The 24,775-nt window shown below is 38.2% G+C and overlaps 1 protein-coding gene across 5 annotated transcripts in view; it reads left to right on the forward strand.

Moving 5' to 3' along the window:
* Positions 1-24,775, forward strand: part of LOC106056384 (myosin-VIIa-like) — an 83,501-nt gene that overhangs the window by 14,762 nt on the left and 43,964 nt on the right. For 3 of the 5 annotated variants that reach the window (XM_013213095.2, XM_013213097.2, XM_013213096.2), the window contains 3 exons: positions 13,816-13,883; positions 23,113-23,373; positions 24,564-24,748. In XM_013213095.2, coding sequence (XP_013068549.2) covers positions 13,866-13,883; positions 23,113-23,373; positions 24,564-24,748 — 464 coding nt within the window. In that variant the 5' untranslated portion in view covers positions 13,816-13,865. Of the gene's footprint in view, positions 1-13,815; positions 13,884-20,493; positions 20,776-23,112; positions 23,374-24,563; positions 24,749-24,775 lie in introns of those variants that run through there. The other 2 variants (XM_013213094.2, XM_013213098.2) reach the window with 1 other exon arrangement.

Genomic DNA, 24,775 nt, shown 5'->3' on the forward strand with positions numbered 1-24,775 from the left:
TCTTTCTAGAATCAAATTATCAGAAATAATTTTCCTGTCTTATGCTGTGCTCGATGTAACGTTGTTTTTTTTTTAAAACGATGTGTTTGTCGCTGGCAGTTAAGGATGGAGAGCACCTCAGGTCGTCCTAGAGCTAGTTTATACAAGCATCATTCACACAATATTTTGTTTGTTTCTTGAGCCAGAAATGTAATGTGTGAGGCCGACTGACCTGCAATGGCCGCCGACATGTTGGGTAACACTAATTCCCTTCGTCACTGTTTTTTTGTTTTAATGTTTCGACTGGACAATCTTTAAAAAAAATGCTATGTGGCGTCTAGGGGAAGTTTAAAACCAACCTAGTCAGATTGATCTAGATCTAGATGTTGTGATACAGTAAATGGATACCATCCTGCCTACATCTCACGTCTGGTAGAATAGAACACCCAGATCTAGATGTTGATATCGTGTTTTAAATGGTGTGGATGACTGTAAGGTGAGCCCTAGTTTGATCACGTGAACTAAAGGAGCTTAGTTGAAGCCCCAAGGTGTGGCCCAGACACTGTACTTAGTGATAAATGACTTGGTCGTGGGGCTGGCTTGACTTTCTACTTGCCTAGTTGACCTAGGAGTCTCCGTTGTTTCGCTAATTTGGTTTAGATTATTGGAATTACTTTTAATTTTGATTTTATTTCGATTGAGGGAAATACCAAAAAAAAAAAAAAGGCATAATGAGAATACTAGTGAGAATATCTAGTCTGGACAGACAGCCTTTTTTATTTAGAGAGTCAACTTTATCATTCTCTTCATGCTCTCTTTCGTAAGCTCATGCTCAAACCTAGAGATATGTATCAAGAAATATATCTAATGAACTGTGCACATTGCCCTTCCTCCCTCTGCCTCCCTACCCCCTCTCTCCTCCTTTGTTTTAGTACAATTTTTTTTTCGAAACATTATTTCTGTTGTTGTTTTTTTCTTCTTGTGTAAACTCTATCAAACTTACAACTGGTTTACACTTGACATTGCTCTGTAATGTGCGTAACGACAATCTATTTTTTTTTGTCTTATCCCCGTCAACTGAGTTCTTGTACCGAGATCTAATTGTTATGGCCACATCTTCATTTGGACTCCAACAGTAAACTTTGTACAAATTTCTTCTTTCACCAATCTCTACCCTCATCTCCCCCCCCTCTCTCTCTCTCGTATCTGTTATGTTTCACAGTTTTTCATATCTCTACCCTCTTCTCTAGGTTCTCTCCCCCCCTCTCTCTCCCCCCTCTCTCCCTCTCTCTTCTAATCCATGCTCCCAATATCTCTTTATTGCCCTTGGTATTTTTTTTTCAAATTCGTCTATCCAACTTTTATTTTGTTTTCATTCTGGTGTTTCTGGTTTCCTGCGAGTTGTGAATGACTCATGAAGTTGTAGGTGTCGGTGACTTTGATGTCGTGTTCGTCACTGACTTGTATCTCTGCGGCTTTACCTGTCTACGTCAGATACTTACTGTTGACAGAATGTGTACTTGCTTTTGACAGTATTGTCAATGTGGGAGGGTGTGACTGCGGCGCTGGTGATATACTGGCGAGGACTTCACCTGACGTACATTTTCAGGCAGCGTACAACCAACAGAGAATCTACTAGTTAGATATTAAGTACATTACCTACAGACAATGGGGCGTATTTAACTTTAAAAATTAAGCGATTGGTTTCCAAGCCAATGTCTTCAGTTTGCATCCTGGATTAAATTGGAGTATTTATTCTGGGTTTGAAGGCCTTTCTAAGTCCACCCATCTCAAAAATGGGTCGGTCAATCTGACATCAGGAGAAATATGACCGTTGTGAGTTTATTCTACTTTACCTGCCAATGTCTCGTAGGAAACTCTTTATCCCAAAAGTAGCCACAACCAACACCCGGATATTTCAGCATCTCTCTCTTCTCTCATTCGTGACTGAAATCTCTTCTAACAATAGGACTAAATTATCCACGAAAGCGTCATCTACTGGTGTAGCCAAAGTATACAGTGTGACTGACAGTTTCCGCCATCAGTTGTTACTTGCTTAGCTTCACCCTTCTGCTTCTACTCAGCAGGTGTCGCGACCAAATCTTGCAGGTGATCTTCTGCTAGGTGTACAACATAATTCACGACGTCTAAACTTTTTCCTGGTCTTCCACTTTCTCTGAAACTGCAAGTCCACGCTGAGGGAACGTTTAATGCCATTTCATTATAGCACATAGGAGACAAATGGGTACACCATTGTTTGTACATGGCCATTACATTATAACCTTACACACGTCATCAAGTGTCTGTTATTGTTGTTTTTTTTTATATTACATCACGTACGTGTCAGAACAGTATTTGTCTGTTACACACCAAAGACACATTCAGTCTTTAACAACATATATACATGCGATGAAGGCAACTGTCGTATGTCGTTAAGCATCTAACAAACTGAACAGTATTAACTTCCTCCCCCGCAAAGAACAATCTACAATTTTCCAACTAAGAACAGGACACACACCACTATTAAATAACCACCGGAACAAAATAAACTCCACACAACTCCCCCTTTGCAGACACTGCGCCCACCCCTTTGAAACCGTAAACCATATCCTCTTTGAATGCCCCCCCCCCCCATCCACCTTAGGCAGACCATACTTCCACTAAAGTCCAACATAACCAACACCCTGTACGGCAGTGCTGAACAACTGAAGAAAACAGCACACTGTTTTTCCTTGGCAGTCTGCAAAAAAGCTCACAGCTCAGCAGCAATAAAGCTGGCTAGAAGAAAAAGAATGTCGTTAAGCTCAATATGTAAATATCAGAGAAGTAAAAACCTCGTCTCACTAAAGCCGCCCAAAAGTATTCTGTTTACTTTCGTTATAACTCAAATCCCAGTCTTATTTTTTATTTTGCCACGTCAATGTCGCTAAGCTCAAACTTGCACCCTTTTGATGAAACAACTTTTCGCGTCCAATTCCTAATCGCGTCCTTACAAAGTTACAGTAATCATGCTTTAAAAGAACATTACAATCTCTTCATTCAATTCTCCAACTTCGTTGCTAATTTTGTTCACGTACCTTTATGTTAAAAAAAACGAGGAAGCTATCCTGCCTCTCGCCCGGAAGTTTGATCCGACATAAATTACTGGGTGGTGTCAAGCATCGGCCATGTTTGTTGTCGTAATGTTATTGATCGATATTGAAACACCAGTTGTACCAACGCATGGAACATTTGAAACACGGGACATAGATCTAGCTCTCGTTATCTCATCACGCAATTTTAATTTCTTCACTTTCAAGCCGTCTGCCAATCTCTTCACCAACATTTAGAGCAGTGATGCCCAAAATACGGCCCGCGGGCCACATCCGGCCCGCGATGTGGTTCCATCCGGCCCACCGAATCGTCGGCACAAAGTGTAGAAATCTCCCTTCCAAAAAAAGGTTGAAAAAATGTATCTTTATTTACGTTTGGGCCCTCATTTTTTCGCCGGTGGATCGGTATTATGATCTTTAACATTTGTGTGTTTATGCTTTGGAACTCTGAATGTAGAATCTACCAGGAAAAGTGAACCTGTCTGTACTTTTTTTGTTGAATATGTTAATAAGCCAACATATTTATTTTAGAAAGAAAGTGTCTGGGCTGTTTAATAAAACAACAACATAAAAACGGCATTATTAAATAAATATGGCGGCATTCTTGGTTTGTGTCGCGAATAAAAGAGTGTTAAACTACGCCTAGAGATTGGAGGATCCATGGGGAAAAGATACCATAAAATGAGTCGGTGGTTAAGCTACCTACACTGGTACTCACATTTTAAGTCGAGAAATGAAGCTATTTTCTGACACGTAACAAAGATAATTGTCCAATAACCTATTAGCTAAGTATTAAATCCACAAGTTTCTACCAAAATAGTTTCAGAACAACTTCATTTCGTTTTTGTAACTTTTCAGTCATGTGGCCCGCTAGACGAGTGTCGGAAAGTAAAACGGCCCGCGGGTCGAATTAGGTTGGGCATCACTGATTTAGATGATACGTCATTCGGTAAGATTTCAAAACTGCATTTAGTGAGGTTTTGAAAACGGTATTCTAATGAACACGATTTTAGGAGTCAAGTTACAGAGATCGGGTTTCAAACAAAGAAATCCAATGCTGAATTGGGAGTTGATCACTTAATGAGGTTGTGACCGAGCGTCGATTGAGATTTGCGAGACATGTCCTCAGACAGATAACGCATCATCCAGTAAGATTCAAATCGTCATCCAACAAGGTTTCGCAACGTCAAAACTAGCAATGTTTCAAAACGTCATCCCGTAAGGTCTGAGAACATCATCCATTAAGATCTCAGAACGTCATCCAGTAAGATCTCAGAACGTCATCCAGTAAGGCTTCAAAACGTCTTCCAAGTGTGATAAATCCTTTCAGCAGAACTTTTTTTCTTGTGTATATTTGAATAGTAAAAGTATAAAAGGGTTCTACTAGAACATGAAACCTAGACATCAAATGAAGAGTCACAAAGAGTGGCAGGGCTTTACCTCTGTACTTATGAGCGTTTCGGTCGTTTTACTTGACAAAAGTCTTTGTTGAAAACATTATCGTATGTGTGTGTGTGTTTCTTAAGCAGATACACATTGTGAGTTCACCAAACTCCATAATTCCAATCTTGAAGCTATGAAAGTCTTGCATCTTACAAAGGTTCATCCTAATACATACTACTTTACTTTAGGACTTCCCGTCCATTCAATATTTCGCTTGAATGAACTAAGTGTCACTGTCATGGTCTGTGACGAGAGAAGGGGTGCAGTGCTAAGGAATGCTGTTTGTGTTGTTATCGATCCAACATTTATGTTTACTGTGCAAATATGTGTTGAGCGGATTAGAGATTGAAAAAAAAAAAAAAGAATTAGTGTTAGTAAATATGCCGCTTAACATAAAATATCTTTCGAACGTTTCTGGGCAGTGTGATTTATAACATGGTCGGAAGTCCACTTATATTTTCAATGCCTGACCATCGGTCCGTTATAGAACAAATAATATCTGAGACCATATACAGTTGGTTTCGGTGGAGCCTGGAGAATTTAGACTATTCACTGGATTGACCGATTTACAAGCTGATGCAACAACCGAGTTTCATTTGAACAAAGGATGCAATAATAATTTAGGGGGTTCCAGAACGTTCTCTAATCCCTGGTGAATAATTGTTTACTTGAACGGGATTTGAACCCATGACTTTCAGTAGCTAGTCAAGCGCTGTTCCAGACGTCCACCCTGTGCCCTATTTTGGTCTAAAGTATTTTATGCAAGTGTGTGTGTGTGTGTGTGTTTAGTAGGTCCGAGTGGAGAACTGGGACAATGGAAACAATAACATCGGCCCTTTCATGCCCCCTCCCCCCTCCCAGACCAGCAAAAAGTGCACGTAAGTCAACAGTGCGTGTGTTTGTGGTCCAGCCAAAACTGGGATTACAACAGGGCAAAAGAGATTGAAGAGAGAGGGGTGGGTTGTCCTTATGGTGCCGTCCACTCAGGGAAGGGAGGGTCAGTTTGCTCGTGACAAACATTGGGGCATTGGGGGGAGCGGCCACGTGTCACACGGTGTCATGACAATGTTGTGCGACATAAATGCCATGCATGCATACATTTACTTGATGAATTGTTTCCGTCGCAAACATTTAGGCACAGGATGGACATATTATTATGATTATATAGTATCCCTTCTGCTAAGTAGCTGTAGTCACAAGCAATGAAATATCCGATCTTTTTCTCTGTCTCTTTAGCTATAGAAGTAAAAGTAAAGTTCCCCCTTTGGACCTTGCGGTCTATTGGGCAGATGATGTAAAAAGGTCATCTTGTTTCTGTAGCCCACGGTTTAGGAGGGCGTAAGTGGACAGCACAACGACCAACCGTCTTTACTTTTCCCCAACTAATGTCAGGTGCCCCTTTAGAGCTGGATGAACTCAGAGGCGCCCAAAGATCCCGAAGTTTAAAATCCCAGTCTTCACCAAGATTCGAATCCGAGACCTTCGGTTCGGAAGCCAAGCGTTTCATCAGTCTCTTTAGCTATAGATTTATATAATTTTATCTATCTATTTGTCTTGTCAATCTTATTTTCCTTTCTGTTTTGCTGTGTACTATTTTCTTCCCGCCCCTCTTACACACCACCGTGATAATGAACAAGTGCGTGTAGAGAATTGCTTACAGAACATCAAAACAAAACTTCAAGATTTAATTCCGTCACAATACGAACTGTTTTTTTTTAAAACTAATCCTTTTCCATTTTTTTTTTAGACCCCACGGAACCCGCATTGTTAACTCATTGATCTCTTATTGAGATAGCCCCTTTTTCTTTGTAAGCCGTCCCATCCTCGCCTACAAACTGGGTTCTGGTTGGTCTGATCACTTGACAAAGTGTTCCAATTATGAACCAATGACACAACGATGTCAAGTTAAAAAAAAAACACTGTTGAGAGAGTTGAACGTCCCGTGGTGCCGCTGTTTCTCCACTGCCTCAACGTTCGTACTGAAGTCCCAGTGAAGACGACATTAAAACAACAACACTAAAAGATAGTGCTAGCTTGGTTACTTCAGACCTTGATCTAACGATCTGCTTGGATAGTGTTGGGATGATTCATTCGGCCTTTCACGCGCATACACTCAACTTACGATAATGGGCGGGGAGGGCTGGCCAAAGGGGAAAGCGATAGAGAGGGGGGGGGCGGTGGAGAGATAAAGGGAAGAAGCGAGTAAGCCAACTGTTGCATGTATAAAATGTGGACATAGTTTAAGACATTGACAAATCGAACGGCCCTGGGCAGTGTTATTATTGGAGTGCTATTTTGGACTTGTTCGGACGATCCACTTACTGTATACTATATACTGGTTATTATTTACAGTACTTGATAACATATCCCAACACTTCGATTAGTCATAGTTTACAGATACATTCTAATATAGTAGTACGTGTGAGACAGAAACAAACAGGTCTACTCAACTAGGAATCAACGCCAAACTTTGACCTCGTTTGATATAGCCGTAGCTTATTATAACAATATATGTGCACGTACTCCCCCTCCCCCAAAGGCATTCTTCCGGAGAAAAAAAAAAGGATTGATGTTAAGATGTTACGGAAGAGAGATTAGATTTGTCATTTAAAAAAAAAAACATGCCCGCGGGGCGGTGAGATGAGTGATGTAGGTCACAACTTTATAATAGAAAATGCAGTAATGTTATTTCCACTCCTTTTAAAATCAATGACGCTATAGAACACAGTGTAACGTTGTCATTCGGTACATTAGATTCAGTTTGGAAGTCTTTGAATCATTCTGAGTTGAACCGTTTGTTTAGGTTGAACTCTCCACCCCACCATCCCCCAAATAGCCCCTATATGCGTGCGGACAGGTCCTCTTGAAATATTGGCTGGCTTGGATGTTAGGACAGAGGAGAGAGAATACGCTTAAAGACCACATTCATAAAATGTATTTGCCGCATAGGGACCTGTTGATTGGGAGATATTGCCACGTCCACCACAGCTCGTGTGGTAGGTCTGTTGATCGAACGGTGACTCAGCCTTGGCCTCGTGTAGTAAGAATGGCACCGGGTGAGCGCGTAAACGTCAGCGGGGCTTATCTAGATAGGACATGTGTAGTAAGGTCTAGATAGGACAGATATAGTAAGGTCTAGATAGGACATATGTAGTAAGGTCTAAAAAGGACATAAGTAGTACGTTCTAGATAGGATATATATATATAGTAAGGTAAAGATAGAATATATGTAGTAGGTCTAGATAGAATATATGTAGTAGGTCTAGATAGGACATATGTAGTAAGGTCTTAATAGGACATCTGCATCTAAAGCATTGGAAATGGGAGGGAGAGGGGGCGCATCAGATAACAAAAACTCTTTGTGCAGTGGATCTTTAGCATTTCTTGAAAGAGTTTGCTTAGAGATGGGCCCCCTGGGGTTAGTCTCTCGGCCTGGCCTGGTAGCATACACGTTGAAAGGGCTTGTTCGGCAGCCCGCTATTTAGTAATAATACCAATAATAATAAGTTGTATTATCCAGTAGGAATGCTTACAATAGTGCGATTAATTCAACAGGTCGGCTGTGTTAAAAAAAAAAACAAAACAATAAAATGATATTTTAAATTAACGATATTGTCACAATACACATCCATTCCATAAAATAAAACCCCAGACTATACTTCCCTTTTTCCTGAAGAATGAAATCTTCAAGATAACAAAGGAATGACGAGTCTGTTTCTGTCATCCTTGACTTTTGAGATGGTAAGAGAATGAAAACGATGAAAGCTGATGTTTTTAATTGATTTAGAGTCTGGTCTCCTAGAACAAGATTTGTGCACATGAACTCTGTAATTGCAACCCTAACATGTCTTGTTTTCTTCCCTTGTGTCTGTTTATGTTTAGCTGTTGTTTTTTTTCTGATTGAGATTTGTTCAAAGGCGTAATCTAGACGCATCATCGGTCCATTACCCTCTGACATTGAATATTTGTTTTTGGGTAAAGCATGGCACTTTCAGCTTGTTGGGTATCAAATGGAATTATTCATACAAGAAGTCCGTTGGACTTGTTGTGTGTGAGCGCCACTCGAGGATGGGAATATGGAGAGTTTGAATGCATGTATTTGTTTCTATTAGAATGCTCGACATCACGCTGTGGTCACAGGACTGCTCAAGCAACACATCAGTGGTACTGGTACTGTCTACTAGATGGACACTTTGAACAGGCATCAGTAGATGTCACACTAAATTTTACTAACGTATCGATCACGTCAGATCCACTTTGCTAGTGTTTTTCTCAATCTCTCGCCTTTCCTTCTTTCTTTCTCACTCTCTCTCTCTGAATCTCTCTCTCTCTCTCTCTTTTTTTCTGTCTTTTCCATCTCCTAACTATTTGTCTAGATATTTTACTGAGAATGTTATTGATCTTGTTATATTTTTTGTGGAAGTCAGTACCCTTGAATCAAAGGTTAGACTCGGGAGAGGAGTAAGCATATTCCTTTTCTTTTTCCACAGTGCTCCTATCATACTCCCCCCTCCCCCCTTTTCTCTATTCTCTCTTCTCTTGACACTATATTCAGCCGCTCTTAACTCATGAATATTCTCTTCTCTCTGCGTTATGGACACACACAAAAGGATATATAAGGGAGATAAATAACACGTCTATTCATAATAACATGGCATTTTGGATTATCCCCCTTTGTTCATAAAGCGAATGCATGGACTGTCTAGTATGCAATGAGCAGTGTATATTTTATTATTTTTATTTTTCTATAAGAAATATGTTCGTTGTTCGACCGTGTCATAGATCAATCTAGGAACCCCTACCTGATTTCAATGGCTTAAAGTAAAGTGAAAAAAAAAAAGAAAGTTCCCCTTTCAGACCCTACTATCTATAGGGCAGATGATGTAAAGGTCATCTCTTTCTATTGCCAACGGCTAACGAGGGTGTCATGTGGCCTAAAGTAGTTGGGCTTAAGTAAATCTGGGTTAAATATATCAAATGTACATTCAGAAGGGTTGGCTATTGTAGGTGCATTTATATATTTGTGTGAATAAAAGAATTGGCCCCATAACTGGAGTTTATCCTTCGCCTAAGTTTCAACTCCGCCCAAGTTTCGGACTTTCATGTGCTCCTCGAAATTATATGCACGCCTGCCAGGCACATGTACATACTATGCAGCAGGGAAGGGCTGTGGTCGTGTGGTTATTTCTATTTCTTATGTAGGTTTTTATGTCTAAACCTAGACCTAGTAGTCAATAGTAGTATTCAAAGAAGTCTGTATTTGTAAATGCATCGCTTAATAAGCATTGAAGATGTCATTATTTTCGTTTAATGTAACGGTAAATTAAATTTAGTGGTCAATACATTAAAAATGTAGTGTTCACGTAAGGGTGAAAAGATCTCTTCTTAAAAAACAACAACACTACAGTCAAATTGGATTGACAATTAATGTTATTTTTGTAAGTAAACTTCAGTTCTGGTCAATAATTGAAAGATATTTTTTTACATAAAATGTCAATGTTTACATAGCTATAGGGCTACTATATTTATTAATTATTTTTTTTTCACGATTAAAAGATGTTTGTAATTAAAAGTTGGTGTGTTTTTTTCGACCTCTAGAATACCCTCATTAAGCACTACCGGTGGCCAGGATCATTACAACTGTCGATCTCTAACTAAATGAGGTCAAGAATTTCTTTCGGTAGATTTTTTTCCCCAATTTATAATGAAGATGTAATCTGATCTATTTTTGTCTGCGCATGAGACTTTCGATGGCTCCCCGTTAGGAGTAAGATGTGTGTCGGCTTACACAGCAGGCCACCCTACTACACACACCTGCTGTGTTACGTGTGTTACGTGTACAAATCTCACCGGGCACATGGACACGCACATCTTCTTGGGCTTCTCATTAATTATTCATTTCATTCTTTCTTATCGGCCTTTCTTATCTTATTCCTTTCCTCTTGTCATATTTTCTCCTAGAGTTATCTATAATTTTTTTTAGAGGTCTGTCATATGTTGACCGTCACGTGTATAAGATTAAACCGTTTGTAGACGTCATGATGAAATATAGAAACAATCTACATGATTACAACTGAGTCCCAAAAGTGATATTCACAGCGTAAGCCCAATGCTTGACCCCAAAGGTCTCTTCCTCCAGCCTGTGTCAAAGGGGTGGGACATTGTTATACATAGCTCATATTGTAAGCCATTTAGGCCGATTTAGAATAACGTCACAGCTTGTAAGAATATTGTTATTGTAAAATATGGAATCAAATGTTGATTATCAGTGACTCCAAACACAAATGAGTAGATAAGTCTGCCCTGTACGTTTCAACAACGTTTAGAGCTGTAAGGGTGGAGTTGCTGCTGTCGTTTGTCACGACTCAATCCCAGCGAATGCTATCGAAATAGATGCCTAGACTGATTTGTCTTGTATTCTGCACATCACTATTCTTACCGAACCTAACTGTATCTGACATGCGTAGAGCCTGTCCTTTGTCTAACAGCCTAACAATGGTCAACATAGCCTAGACCAATACAGTAACTATGGAAACACACACATAAATAAATACAATTTAATTAGAAAGCCAAGAGTGAAGACCATGGCAAGGGAGTCATGGCAAATGTAATTAGTCAGAGTATAGTCTGTTCAATATAATGAGGAGAATGCAATGGTATAAAATCTGCCATACAGACCACAAAACAACATTATGTTAATAGTAGTTATTAGTAATTAGTATATTAAATGCTGATAGAACATATTTGAATAGAAGATTTGTTAGCAAATTAAATACATGTCTATCTATCAAGTAAAATTATGTAAAAAAAATAATCCTGGATGTCTGTGGTTGAGTATTGGCGAACGTAACGGACAAGCCAAAAGTCGTGGGTTTCATATCTGCTTAAGCTTCGGAGATACGAAGACGTTTCGCTGTGCTCTTTTGGTTTGCCTGACATTTCTTGAAGTACACTGAAAGTGAGATACCATTGTTCCTGTGTTACTAGGACTGATGGCCTGCCTTGCCTCTACTTCACCTGGCTTATTGACATTTAGGAGAATTGTACCTTTAAAAAACAAAAAGCTTGAAGTGTCGGAAGAGGTAGCTAAGTCAGATACTAACTAGGTAAACACGAGAGTGTCAAGGAAATAAATACGCTTAAATATCTAGGAGTTCGCTATGCCCTCAGTCATGTGGTCATGTCATTGGAACAGTTAGTTATACTTTTGTGGCTGCATTAGTGTCCCTCTGTTATATCATCTACTGTATAGTACACAATTACAAGCCACTGTGTCACTTGAGTTCATGTAAGTGAAACAAAAACAGTTCGTTAGCTTTCTTCAGATCAATGTCCTTAGTTGCACATCTTGTTGCTGTCTCAGTATCTTGCACAAGAGTGCCCCATAAATATATAACTGACATTACAGGGCGATTAAAGTCCGTCCTGTGTCATCATAGTATAGCATCATAAGTATGTGGTAAATAGGTGAAGACACTGTATCTCAACTAGTATCCACTGGTCGTACCGAGACCCGAATACCGTCACCCTACTAGGAACTAAACAGTTGAGATAAAGTCAAGTTTATCTCTTTCCGTGTGTTGAATATTTATAACCTACAAATTCTTCAGTAGTATAAATTGTAGTCATGAACTTATTTGGTGTGACTCTCCCGTTCCCTCCTTTCACCTTTTTGTCTTTTCCTAACTCGTATAAGCATGGTCAATTTATCGAATAGATTTATACTAGTCGACCCACGGCGTAGCATACGACGCTATTTTGCACAGCCGGTTTTAGGGTACTGCAACCTATGCGACTGCAGTGGGCCCCGCACTTTCATAGGCCCCACGCCAATCCTAGGTGTAAATTATTAAATTAAACCATGTTATAACTTAAAGCAGATTTTCCGCGGCCTCCTGATTTACCGGCAGCTCCTGGAAATCTCCGGAAATTATTAAAATCTTTTGAAAACTCATAAAAATCTCCTGAAATATTGTCATTTTGAGGTGTCATTCAACAAGGAAAACGCCAATCCTACGCGCGATTAAAAAAAAAAACGGCATTTTACAATACCTGTAATTGTGGAATCTGGTGAAAGAAGCTTCTCGCGCCTAAAACTAATAAGAATTACTTGAGGTCAGCAATTCTTGAAGATAGATTGAAACATTTGGTAATTCTTGCTACTGAGCGTGATCTATGCAGGAAATAGAATTTTTATGATATACTGTATGCCTTCGCTACACGCAAGGCTCGTAATTCTGTACGTAGTAAAGAATGAATAAAATGCAAAGACGAATTTATTTTCTAATACTCTTAATTTTCACGTATTATCCGTATCCCTACCCAAACTGGGCCCTGCGCAATCCGTTTCGCATAGGGCCCTGCAATGGTTAAGTCCGGCCCTGCTATTTAGTGACGGGTCAATACTACTTGTTATCCTCCCTCCCCCTTCTTTTTTTCGCCGCTTTAGTTACGTGGGGTAACTCTAGTCCGACTTGCAGAAATAAAAGAGATCTTTCCATGATTTCTTGGTGGTGTCAGGAATGGTTGAGCCATGAAGAGAATTATATATGTAGAAAGATAAGTAACTGAGATTTTATGGACTTTCTATAGTGTATTCTGAAATGTAAATACTGACAAAGTCAAAAACTTTTTTTTATGTCCATATTTTCTTTTTAAATACTGACTTTGTAAGTTCCCTCTATGATCATATTTTACTTTTTAGTCTTTAACTATATACCATAATTTAGTTTACACAAAGAGTATCAAACTCTCGACTCATACTGAAATTTCCTATTCATCCGTACACTCCGTGGTATTGAGTTCCCCCACAATATAGAATTGTCTGTATGTGTTTCACAAGTTAGAAAACACCCATTGAAACACACTTAAAAAAGCAAATGGTTCTAGTTCCTCGACCACGAATCCGCAGCCTAGATTCTTTTGATGCTTATTAACTTTGCTAATAAAAATCAATGTTTAGGAAGCTTCTATCAACTCCCACCGTCTGTCTGTCTGTCTGTCTGGTACTCATTTTGTTCCCTCACTTCCCAGTCTCGGATCCAGTTGAAATTGTGCACATGTATTCATTATCCTTAACAAAACATGAATTAATTAGTGGGTATTCATCTTTTTAAATATAGAAAAGCGGAAACAAACTGTATAGTTTTGAGATATATAGCTATAAATGTCACTTCTTTCCCCATTTATAAGTTGTTTTTTTTAAAGTATTTTTAAAAAATATTTTGCTTAAAACTAAATAAAAACCTCTAGATCTAATACTTAGTATTTTTCTTGAATGTCTCTTATTTATTTCTTCCAGGTACATGATACACTAGCATTCTCAGGTAGGAGGAGGATTCCTGACACGCCATGGTGATCTTATCCAAGGTGAGTCATGCAGTTTGGGGGGGGGGGGGCAGGCTTGGTGGGGTGCCGGTCTCTTGTGTTGTTTGTTGATAATTTTGTTTATGGCGAGCTTGTAAATATCGCAGGTATTCGTAATTTGGCTTATTGCTATAAATATTTTCCGATTTCCTTCACCCAGTCGCACGCTACGAACGCGTAAGCCAGTGAGTGTTAAAGGTTTGACTGTTTGATGAGAAAGTCAAGTCATAATGACAGTTAAAGCTGCTGTAATATTACTTTTAAAAAGAAACAAGCAGACTCCTTTCAGGCATCTAAGTTTCTCATCTGTTCATGGACTTTCGTCGTGGGAGAGCTGTGACAGCGTAACCAAACCCCCTCCATTTTTCCCGGACAGCAGCTATATGTTAATTGGATATCAAGAGAAAGGCCGGTCCATTCTTTTACATTGTCCAGCCAGCTTTTCTTTGGACGACCGTTTCTTCGTGCTCTCTCCACTGTACCTTGTAGGATGACTTTTGACATAGAGTCATGTCTTACAATAGGACCAAACCATCCCATCTTTAGTCTCTTTACAGTATTGAGGAGTTTCTCCTCATTGCCAGCCAGAGTGTTGACTTGTAACAGTACAAACCCGTGTGTCTTCTTTTCCTGGTATCTGATACACAACATTATTCTGTAGCATTTGCTCTCAAAGGCTTGAATTATTTCAGTATCAGCGTTGCGTGTCCAGCTTTTACAACCATTGTATTGGTAAAGAGACCACTAGCGAAGAATACAGCTTTAATTTTACTTGGAAGTTGATGTTACTCTTCCAGATTTTCCACAGTTTGCTCATGGCAGATGGTGCCAAGCTTTAACGTGTTCTTATCTCTCTTATTAATCCTCCATCTTTTGTCATGTTTGACCCTTAAACATGAATGAAAAATGGGCTAATTGTTTGTTTTTTTTTTTAAATAGTTTAATGGAAGCATGATGTGTACTTAGATGCAGTAAAATGACAGACTGTCAGGCATCCTCTCTAGAGGTCGTTGTTAGATGCTCTCTCTCTCTCTCTACAGTCTGTCATAGGCCCTCTTAGATTCCCTCTCTACAGTCAATCCTCTCTACAGTTGTCAGATTCTGTCAGAGACCCTATCTTTGGTCTCTGAGACTCTCTCTAAGGTCTACGTCAGAGACCCTTTCTTCATTCATACCCTCATCGATTACTTCGATACATTATTGATAACCATTGCTGCCGTTGGTCAAATGGATCTTGTTGGAGATACTTTTAATGAAATAGCCGTGTTGCCGAAAGTGGGTCTCGCTATATTCTATTCATACACCTAGCTGCTTGGAAATTCGCTGTTTCAATAATACGCTGCCTATTTATTCCACATTGGTCATCGTAGCAAGAAGTAACGAAGCAGTCTGTACAATATAAATATATAATCTGCGATCCGTGGCTATTGTGTTCGTTAAATCTACCTCCGTGCTGTTCTCTTCCCTTGACTTTGCGTTTCATTGGACTGCGGATGAATTCTGGATGCTTTTTTCTTGGTGCTGGAAAATATGGATAGTGTTTTATAATTAACAAAGCCAAAGTTTAATTGTGAAGTTCGATGACTTTAATCCCCCCCCCCCAAACTGCGCGCTGATTCTAAAATTAATATGTGCGAAATTAGATGGGTGTAAGGATTGAAGGATACTTTAAAAATGACTTCTTTCATCGGTGCCGAGGTGCCGAAGGCTTGTGAATCAAGTCTAATTCAAGAAAACGCTGTGAGTCAGTTGTAAGTTATACGTGTAACTTGTACTCCCCCCCCCCTCCTCAATGAGAGATTCCATGAGGGCAAATCTAGTATTGACATGCCCGCCCGTATGAAGTTGATACGTTCTATGTTACACTTAAGTGCGTTGTTCGGGTGCTGTTGACGCTATTGTTATATTGGCATCATCTGTTCTAGACAAATACATCAGGAGAACTTCATACGTTGACACTTTTCTTTCAAGCCCACAACATTGTTAGCTCGTATCAGATCCGTAGCTCGTATCAGAGCAGTAATTCGTATCAGATCTGTTTCTCGTATCAGACCAGTAACTCGTGTCAAACAAGTAACGCGTATCATTTGTAAGCCTCTGTGCACTAAGTCTCCGTACTGAGATTGATCCCTTACAGCACGGTCCAGGGTTCACCTGTCTTCGTACAGAGCGAGACCCCCGTATGCACCAGTTCTGTTTCAAGACTAGTCGTATCTTCGAATATGTCTCTGAGCACCCTGTAACGCCCATCAGATCGGTTTCTCGTAACAGATCGGTAGCTCGTTTCGGATCGGTAGCTTGTATCATAGGAAAAACGAAGATTTCAATTGTTCGCCATTTTCAAAACACATTTTTGCAAGTAATTAATCTGTCATTAAAAAATCGCTTCTGGTTGTTAATTGTTTCAAACCAATAAACATCTTTCTTTTTATCCCTTTGCAGATGTTTGTTTTTCTCCAATCAATAGTTGACTAGGATTAGCAGAAACTAAAATAATATCCGGAGTCATGTTTATCTTTTTTTTTTTTTGCAAAGGGCGTGGTTTATCACTTTTAATCAGTTCATTTGATTTCAATTTGCCTCTACTAGTCAGATAGTAAATAACTACCATATTAGGCCGTTACTATTGTCAGTATCTCTTGATATTTCCATTCACCATCATTCCTTGTTAGGAAACAGGATGCAGCTTTAGGCACTCAGGTCGAATGTTTCTTCGAGTTTTGTTTTTAAATGGTACATTATGGACCGCTTAAAAGCAAAGGCGTAGACGGTTAGTACGGTTCAGTCGTACTCACACATTTAAACACACACACACTCTCACTCTAAACTATCTCTTGCTACATTGTGTATTAAATTCTCGTATCGCTACTGAACTACCTTACAATTTTGTTTTTAAAATGGTTCATACGTACATGAATATATATATGTGCATATTTCCATGCTTAATTTTTTAAAGGGTAAACTTTCTGCGAGCTATAAATAGACGTTGCATATTTGATCATATTTTAAACACGCTGATGGCGATAATCAGATTTACCTCGCTACGAAATGTAAACGCAACAAGACATTCACAAAATATACACATCTCATTCTCATTACATAATTGTACACTTTTAGTGGTGTCTGAATAATCGTTACAACTATTTCAAGCAAGATGAAGATAATGAAATGTAATTTATAATTACTTTTTAAGTTTCTTAATACTTGAGAAAAGACAGTGAGGAAATATTTTACTTAGTTGAAAAAATAGAATATAGGCCTATTTGTGTGCATACCATATTCATGTAAAGGGTTTGTTTTATGAGCATGAAGTTGCCGTACCATGATGGAGGCGATGGTCAAATTGAATTTTCAATAGTAGTTTGAATTTGTCTCCTAAAAAGTGACGGTTGGATGGATGGCCTTTTCCATTTTGAGGGTCACTAAAAGTAGTAGTTATGATTTGATCGTTTCAAATGGATAATGACATTTGTAAGTTTGATCCTTTTTAAAGGCACATTAATAATAGAATCGTTCTGTTTTGTTGTTGTTTTTTTAACTGGCATGAATTCCGACGAGTAAAGACTTTCTTTATGGGTTAGTCTTTGTGTATTCGTGTGTTACATTGCGCTGGAACTAAATCACACTGGAGGTTGGGTTGTTTTTTTTTACACACAATAGTAGCCTACTTGGATTGACTAAGTAATCGATGCAGACGACTTAATTAACTCCCTTTCGAGCGGTGCCATTCAGTATGGATCTATTCCTTTATGTCTTAGTTGGAAAAAAAAATAAACATCACTAATCAATAGCGCACTGCATGGTACATGAGGATTGTTGACGTTTTGATTTCCAATACTAGAAATCAATCACTAAAGATACAACTCGGTTTGATGGCGTCGAAACAGATTGCATGATTTAAAAAAAAAAAAAAAAGATATCTGCTAACGAAATAATAGCAGACGACTCAGAACTCTCGGAGTAGTGGAAGTTTGGTTCATAATGCGATGTGTAAATAGGATCATTTAAGATCTCTTTGAATTTTCTTTGACGCAAGACTTAATGAAGAAACTTGTAAAGAAAACAGTCGACTGATGCAGCGGAAGGGTACTATTCAGAAGGTCATCGTAGGACTCTCACGAGGGTTTTAAATCTTAATCAGTGAGATGGATGCATGCGTGAGTCATCATTTGTAATGGCCAAAGGGACTGCGACTTAAGTGGTAGTGTTGGTCAGAGATGTCCGGGTACAAGGCCACTTTGTTTGATTTTCTGACCTCCTCGAAGACAAAGGTGTGTTTTGATTCCATCTCTTTAATGATACTCTGAGGGAGTTATGTGCCCATGTTCCAAATAGACCCTTCCAGTGGTCTGATTGCTGTACTTTCTTTTTTCTCTCTTTTCTTTCTATGTATGTCAAACCTAGCATTCTTTATTTTTACTCTCTCTTTCATTCTCTCTCTCACACACACACACATTTTTCAACCTTTTTTTTTTTTTTAGTTTTTTTTTTTACTCTTTTGTTACTGTTCTTTTATGAAATGTTCATTATCCATGTCCCCTTTCTCCTCCCCCATGTCTCTCTCTTTTTTTCTCTTCTCCCCCCCCCCTCTCTCCCTCTTTCTATCTCTCTCTTCTCTGCACAAATCTCATTAATCTATTTACATTTAATATATATATATTTAATCTTCGTCATCTTTACTTTTTGATCAGACTTTTCTCCCTGTATCATCCTACCCAATAGCTATCTATCTATCTATCTATCTATCTATCTATCTATCTATCTATGCCTATATAGATATATATGTAGTGTATGTAGTATCACCGTAGTGTTTAGTAACCTTATCTTGCTTTCGCTGTAATGCTACTCACATATTTCGGTCCTAGTTAAATTAAGGCATAATAAAGTGTAATTACAATGTTTTTAATAGCATCATCTGGATTTTTTTTTTAAATGCCAATAACTGAAAGCATTGTTCCGACCACAGCTAATTTATTACATTTCCATGAGATGACCCATAGTCTCCAAAAAAAAACATCTGCCTTTATTGCAAAGTCTCCTGACGACAGTATTTGCCCTCGATACAAACTTGTGTTGAAGCCGAGGGGGGCGTTGGCTCTCACGTGGTCAATTTGCAAAAGAGGCTTTCCTGCAAGCGTTTATGACTTTAAGTCGTTCTTCAGGAGCGGTCTTAGATATTTGGAGGCCCTAGGCAAAGTGAATTTTTTGGACCTATAGGAAATAGCATAGCAACATATAATTACTCTATTCATAAAATAAAAACAAGGGTCTTCTAACCTAAGTAGTCTAGTAAGTAGATTTAAACATTTGTCAATAAACCTTGAGTCATAGTAAGAGCTAGGCTAGTACACGTAGAGTTCTAGTGCTCTGCTATAGTTTTCGCAACGTTTTTTTTTTTAGTCCTATGCGAGGCCCCCACCAATCGGAGGCCCTAGGCGGCTACCTAGTTTTTAAGGCCGGCCTGGTTCTTCTATCACTCATTGGCGGTACTCTATAGGAAGATGTCCTCAAACATAGCTTTTGTGATCTATCTCGGCCCTTTACGACACCTTCCGATTGGAGGGGCATCCAAGAGTTGCTCACTCTTCCCTGGTGACGGTGAAAATCGTGGCAATCGCCTGGCTACACATCGCTCTCCAGCTTCTAAAAAAATAGCAAAGCTTGATTGTAATATAGTTGGTAAAATCTACGTATCGTACCTACGTTCGCTTGCATCGCTTCTTATTAATTAGAGCGTGAATTACTTTCAAAATATGCTGTCAAACAGCCGTGCTTCAAGTCGTATGTTATCTAGATAGTAGGAGCGTGTATAACTTTCCGAGAACACGCCAAGCCAGACGCCTGTGCTAGCTTACATAACTGTTGTCGTTGTAGAGATACAGCCTACACACCGTGGTTACACTGGAACGTAACAGTCTACACAATTCATTCATGAAACACTATTGTTATCTCGAGGATCGATAGCAGACCTAGTCGGACTAATACAGATTACGAAGGATAAGCTAATGTCTCTCCAAACTTGATCTCTTGTCAAATCATTAGGTAACTTAATTTGAAACAAAGCAAGTAAATTATAACGAATGGTATAATTACAATGTTTTTATATCGTGTTAACAGCCAGAAGACGTTATAACCTTTACCTTGCCTACTTGTAATGCATCTTAGCGCTCCGCCCCCTTTTCCCTAAAAAGAACTTTCTAGTTTTTAACAGTAGAGGGGGAAAAAAGACTAATAATAGGCTGACTACTTCATATCAGCCTGTCACATAATTGTGTCAAGTTGGTCATGTAGACTTGTGTATAACCCCGTTTCCCCCCCCCCCCCCCCCAGTCTTTTTACCTTTAGTTGGCATACATTTCTAACAGAGAAAGGTTGGCCTGGTAGTTAGGGCTGTCTGGATATCAATGGATTAAAAAGTAATGGCCAATATCTCGTTAATACATAACAACAATGTCCATATATTGTATTAACTGCCTGACAAACGTGTGATGAAGCTAAACTTTGACCTTTAAAGAATTCTAGTGCAGAAAAAAAAAAGGGGGTGTAACTGGCTAATCTATTTATTATCTTTGGGGCCCTACATTTTATTGTTTTCAAGTCGATAAAGAGACACATCTACCCGACAGTGACAGCTGCTTGATTGGTCCTATATGGCAGCTAACAAAGGCAGGACAAGGACAATTTACCTTGCTTTACAAGTGTTTGTCACGACAGTGGGGGCAGGGGAAGCCTCCACCGCCGAACACCGGTGAACAGACGACACTAACCCACTGCCAGGGAAAGATAATTCTGTGACTTCCCAATGTCTTCGACGGCATAGTTTGTGATACTTAAGGAGTATATAGACTAGATCTAGATCTATCGACCTGACCTCATGTATGCCGTTAGACTAAAGGTGACAGTCATTTACCGTATTTTTTGGTGTGAATTTCCATTTATTTTGATTAGAGCTATTGGATTACATTTCTGGAGTAACAAGATCATGGATATAGAGTATAGATCTATCAACAATCTATGGATATTATATAGATCTAGAATATATTCTAGATTATCTATATCTAGACTAGATCTAGATGTGTTTTCATGGATTTATTTTTAATAATAATGTGTAAAATTCTTATTACCCTCCGATGCTACAAGATCTAGATCTAATCCGATTGCTTCAGTTTGTTTTTTATGAGTATAGAATGTTATATAGAGGTTTCCTACTTTTAGATTATGAATGTAGAGTGATAGATTCTATTTAAACATACATGGACTAGATCTAGGTGTAGGTCATAATCATCATGTTTATATAGAATACACTATCATATAATAATTATGACAATCATCATAGTTACATTCATTACACAATTAAGTCAATGTAGATCACACAATCATCTAATAATGAGGGTAATCAGCATAGCTATAAAGATTACACAATCATGTCAATATAAATCATACAATTATTTCAGTATATATCATACAATCATGTCAATGTAGATCATACAATCATGTCAATATAGATCACAGTCATGTCAACACAGATCACACAACCATGTCAATATAGATCACACAATCATGCCAGTATAGATCACACAATCATGTCAATATAGATCACACAATTGTGTCAATATAGATCACACAATCATGTCAATATAGATCACACATTCGTGTCAATATAGATCACACAATCATGTCAATATAGATCACACAATCATGTCAGTATAGATCACACAATCATGTCAGTATAGATCATACAATAATGTTATAATGCTTTGATAATCACCATGTCTATATAGATCACATCAGATAATTATGTCATTAAGATGATGTTTGTGCTTATGTGCCAATCTTGCTTCTGTCACGATTCGTAATCATGTCACTGTCAAAATCATGTCACTTTCACAGCTTTCAATGCCTAGATTTTATTACAGACATTACACCGTCAAATTTTGTTTCAGCCATGTCTCTTGAAGCGCATGATGTCCTCACAATTGTGACATATTCAGTATAATATCTGTCACAGCTAAACAAGCACCTTTGACAGTCCTATCACTAGCACATTGAAAATTCATTGCTATCACAGTTTAGATGCCACAAATTAGTCATGTCAGTATGATAGCTGTGCCACTCAGATTCTTGTTTTATGATACAGAATTGGAGTGTCTGAGTGGTTGCTGTTCCAGGGCCCCACATTTGTATTCTCTTGTAGTCTCTTTTTTTTTTCCTCAGGAGTCATATGAGGTTACTTAATCTGTTTTTTTTTCTTTCCAGCTGAAGCCTAGTGTTCATGTTGTTGTCTGAAGCTAAATATCAGTGTTAACTATCAGTGTTGTTACTCAAAGCATTGCTGTTTGATGCCAAATGTCAATGTTGTTATTTGATTGTAAATGTCCATGTTGTTGTTTGAAGCTAAATATCAGTGTTAACTATCAGTGTTGTTACTCAAAGCATTGCTGTTTGATGCCAAATGTCAATGTTGTTATTTGATTGTAAATGTCCATGTTGTTGTCTGAAGCTAAATATCAGTGTTAACTATCAGTGTTGTTACTCAAAGCATTGCTGTTTGATGCCAAATGTCAATGTTGTTATTTGATTGTAAATGTCCATGTTGTTGTCTGAAGCTAAATATCAGTGTTAACTATCAGTGTTGTTACTCAAAGCATTGCTGTTTGATGCCAAATGTCAATGTTGTTATTTGATTGTAAATGTCCATGTTGTTGTCTGAAGCTAAATATCAGTGTTAACTATCAGTGTTGTTACTCAAAGCATTGCTGTTTGATGCCAAATGTCAATGTTGTTATTTGATTGTAAATGTCCATGTTGTTGTCTGAAGCTAAATTTCAGTGTTAACTATCAGTGTTGTTACTCAAAGCATTGCTGTTTGATGCCAAATGTCAATGTTGTTATTTGATTGTAAATGTCCATGTTGTTGTTTGAAGCTAAATATCAGTGTTAACTATCAGTGTTGTTACTCAAAGCATTGCTGTTTGATGCCAAATGTCAATGTTGTTATTTGATTGTAAATGTCCATGTTGTTGTTTGAAGCTAAATGTCCATGTTGTTGTCTCAAGCTTAATGTCCATATTATTTCCTGAATTTAAATGTCCATGTTGTTGTTTGATACCAAAGGTCCATGAAGTTTGTTTGAAGCTAAATGTCCATATTGTTAATAATAAATCTCTACATTGTTCTTTGAAACTAGTCATGTTGTTATTGTAAGCTAAATGTCCACATTTTGCCTTTTCAGGGAGATCACGTATGGATAGAACCAGACAAACCCGGGGAGTTCTCTGTCTCCCTTGGGGCCAAAGTGGTGACCTCAGACTCTGGCAGGATACGGCTGCTGGACGACGATGGTCAGGAACACTGGGTGGATGGGTCGCAGGTGCTGCGTCACATGCACAGCACCTCTGTGGAAGGGGTGCAGGACATGATCAGCCTGGGAGACTTGAATGAGTCCGGCATTCTAAGGAATCTCTTTATACGTTATATGGAACATCACATATATGTAAGTGAAGTGTTGCCGTAAACATGGTTCAATTTTCATATGATGTCTCCTTGCACTAGTTCTCAATTTTGTCTTCGTCATCTCCATTTGGTCACCCATGACTTAATGGGTTTAAAGTGTAATTTACACTAAGTAGATAACAAATGCATATGAAATACTGTACTTATTAATTACTTACACATATTAATAAAAGAAACATTGTGTCTTACCTTATCACGAAGTGGTTATATATTCAAATGGAATATTAGGAATATTTTCATATTACTGATACTTGGTAATAAGAAAAAAAAAAAAGTTAGTTCCTATGAGTCCCATATATTGAACACTGGGCTTTAACAGTAAATATAAAGATTCAATAAATTCAATAATTAATGAAATAATCTTTATGAAATTGAAATAAAATATGTTGTCACGCTATATGTGTATGTGTAAAATTTCATCTTGATAAGAAATGAAAAATGTTTGACTATTACTAAAGTGTGATTTAATAGTTGGAATTTTAAAAGAAGGAAACTCTTAAAAGATATAGAATGAAGTACACAACAATGTGTTCTGACACTTTTCTTTTTCTGTGTCTGCATGTAGACTCTTAATTTCATTTTGTGTAAACCTAAATCATTCACCTATGGAATGTATTGTTTCCCTTTGGTTAGGACAAAAGTTTGGCAGCTCCACTTTTACAACTCTGGCTGTTGTATTTGTTTTTTTTTTTTTTTATGATTTTTGTTTAAGTAAATAGGCCACAGGCATTTTCTGAGTTTCTAAGCTCTAAGTTGAGTCTTTCACTACAACATGTTTATTTACCTGGTGTATAGATTTTTCCTTTTTGTTTATAAAAGTATTTGATATTGATGGACCATCTAGTTGAAGGGGAACCTTTAGACATAGGGGTCAGTGAAGAGCTTGGCCTCTGAGTAAATCTATCCTTTAGGTAAAGAGTCATAATAAACATTAGGCTCAACTCTTTTATGGACACTCTACAAAGGAGGAAAACTTGAATGGGCACCTGACATTATTTTGGGAAAATTAAATGTGATTGGCTATTGTGCTGGTCACATGAAAGCCTAGTTAGCTGTTGGCTATAGGAACAAATGAGCTTCACATCATCTTCATTACAAATGACTTAATTAGATTACTTACATTAAGTAGTTGTAGAGATTGTTTTAATGTTCTTTATTTCCTTTCCCAAGACATACACTGGCTCTATCCTAGTAGCTGTTAACCCTTATGAAATCCTGAACATCTACACAACAGAACAGATCCAATTGTACAGAGATAAGAAGATTGGAGAACTTCCACCACACATCTTTGCCATTGCTGACAATGCCTACAGCAGCATGAAGAGATACCAGCATGATCAGTGTGTTATTATCAGGTCAGTGCCAGTTGTCCACATTCTGTA

This window comes from Biomphalaria glabrata, chromosome 15 (genome assembly GCF_947242115.1).
Source record: "Biomphalaria glabrata chromosome 15, xgBioGlab47.1, whole genome shotgun sequence".
NCBI classification, from domain to species: Eukaryota; Metazoa; Mollusca; class Gastropoda; family Planorbidae; genus Biomphalaria; species Biomphalaria glabrata.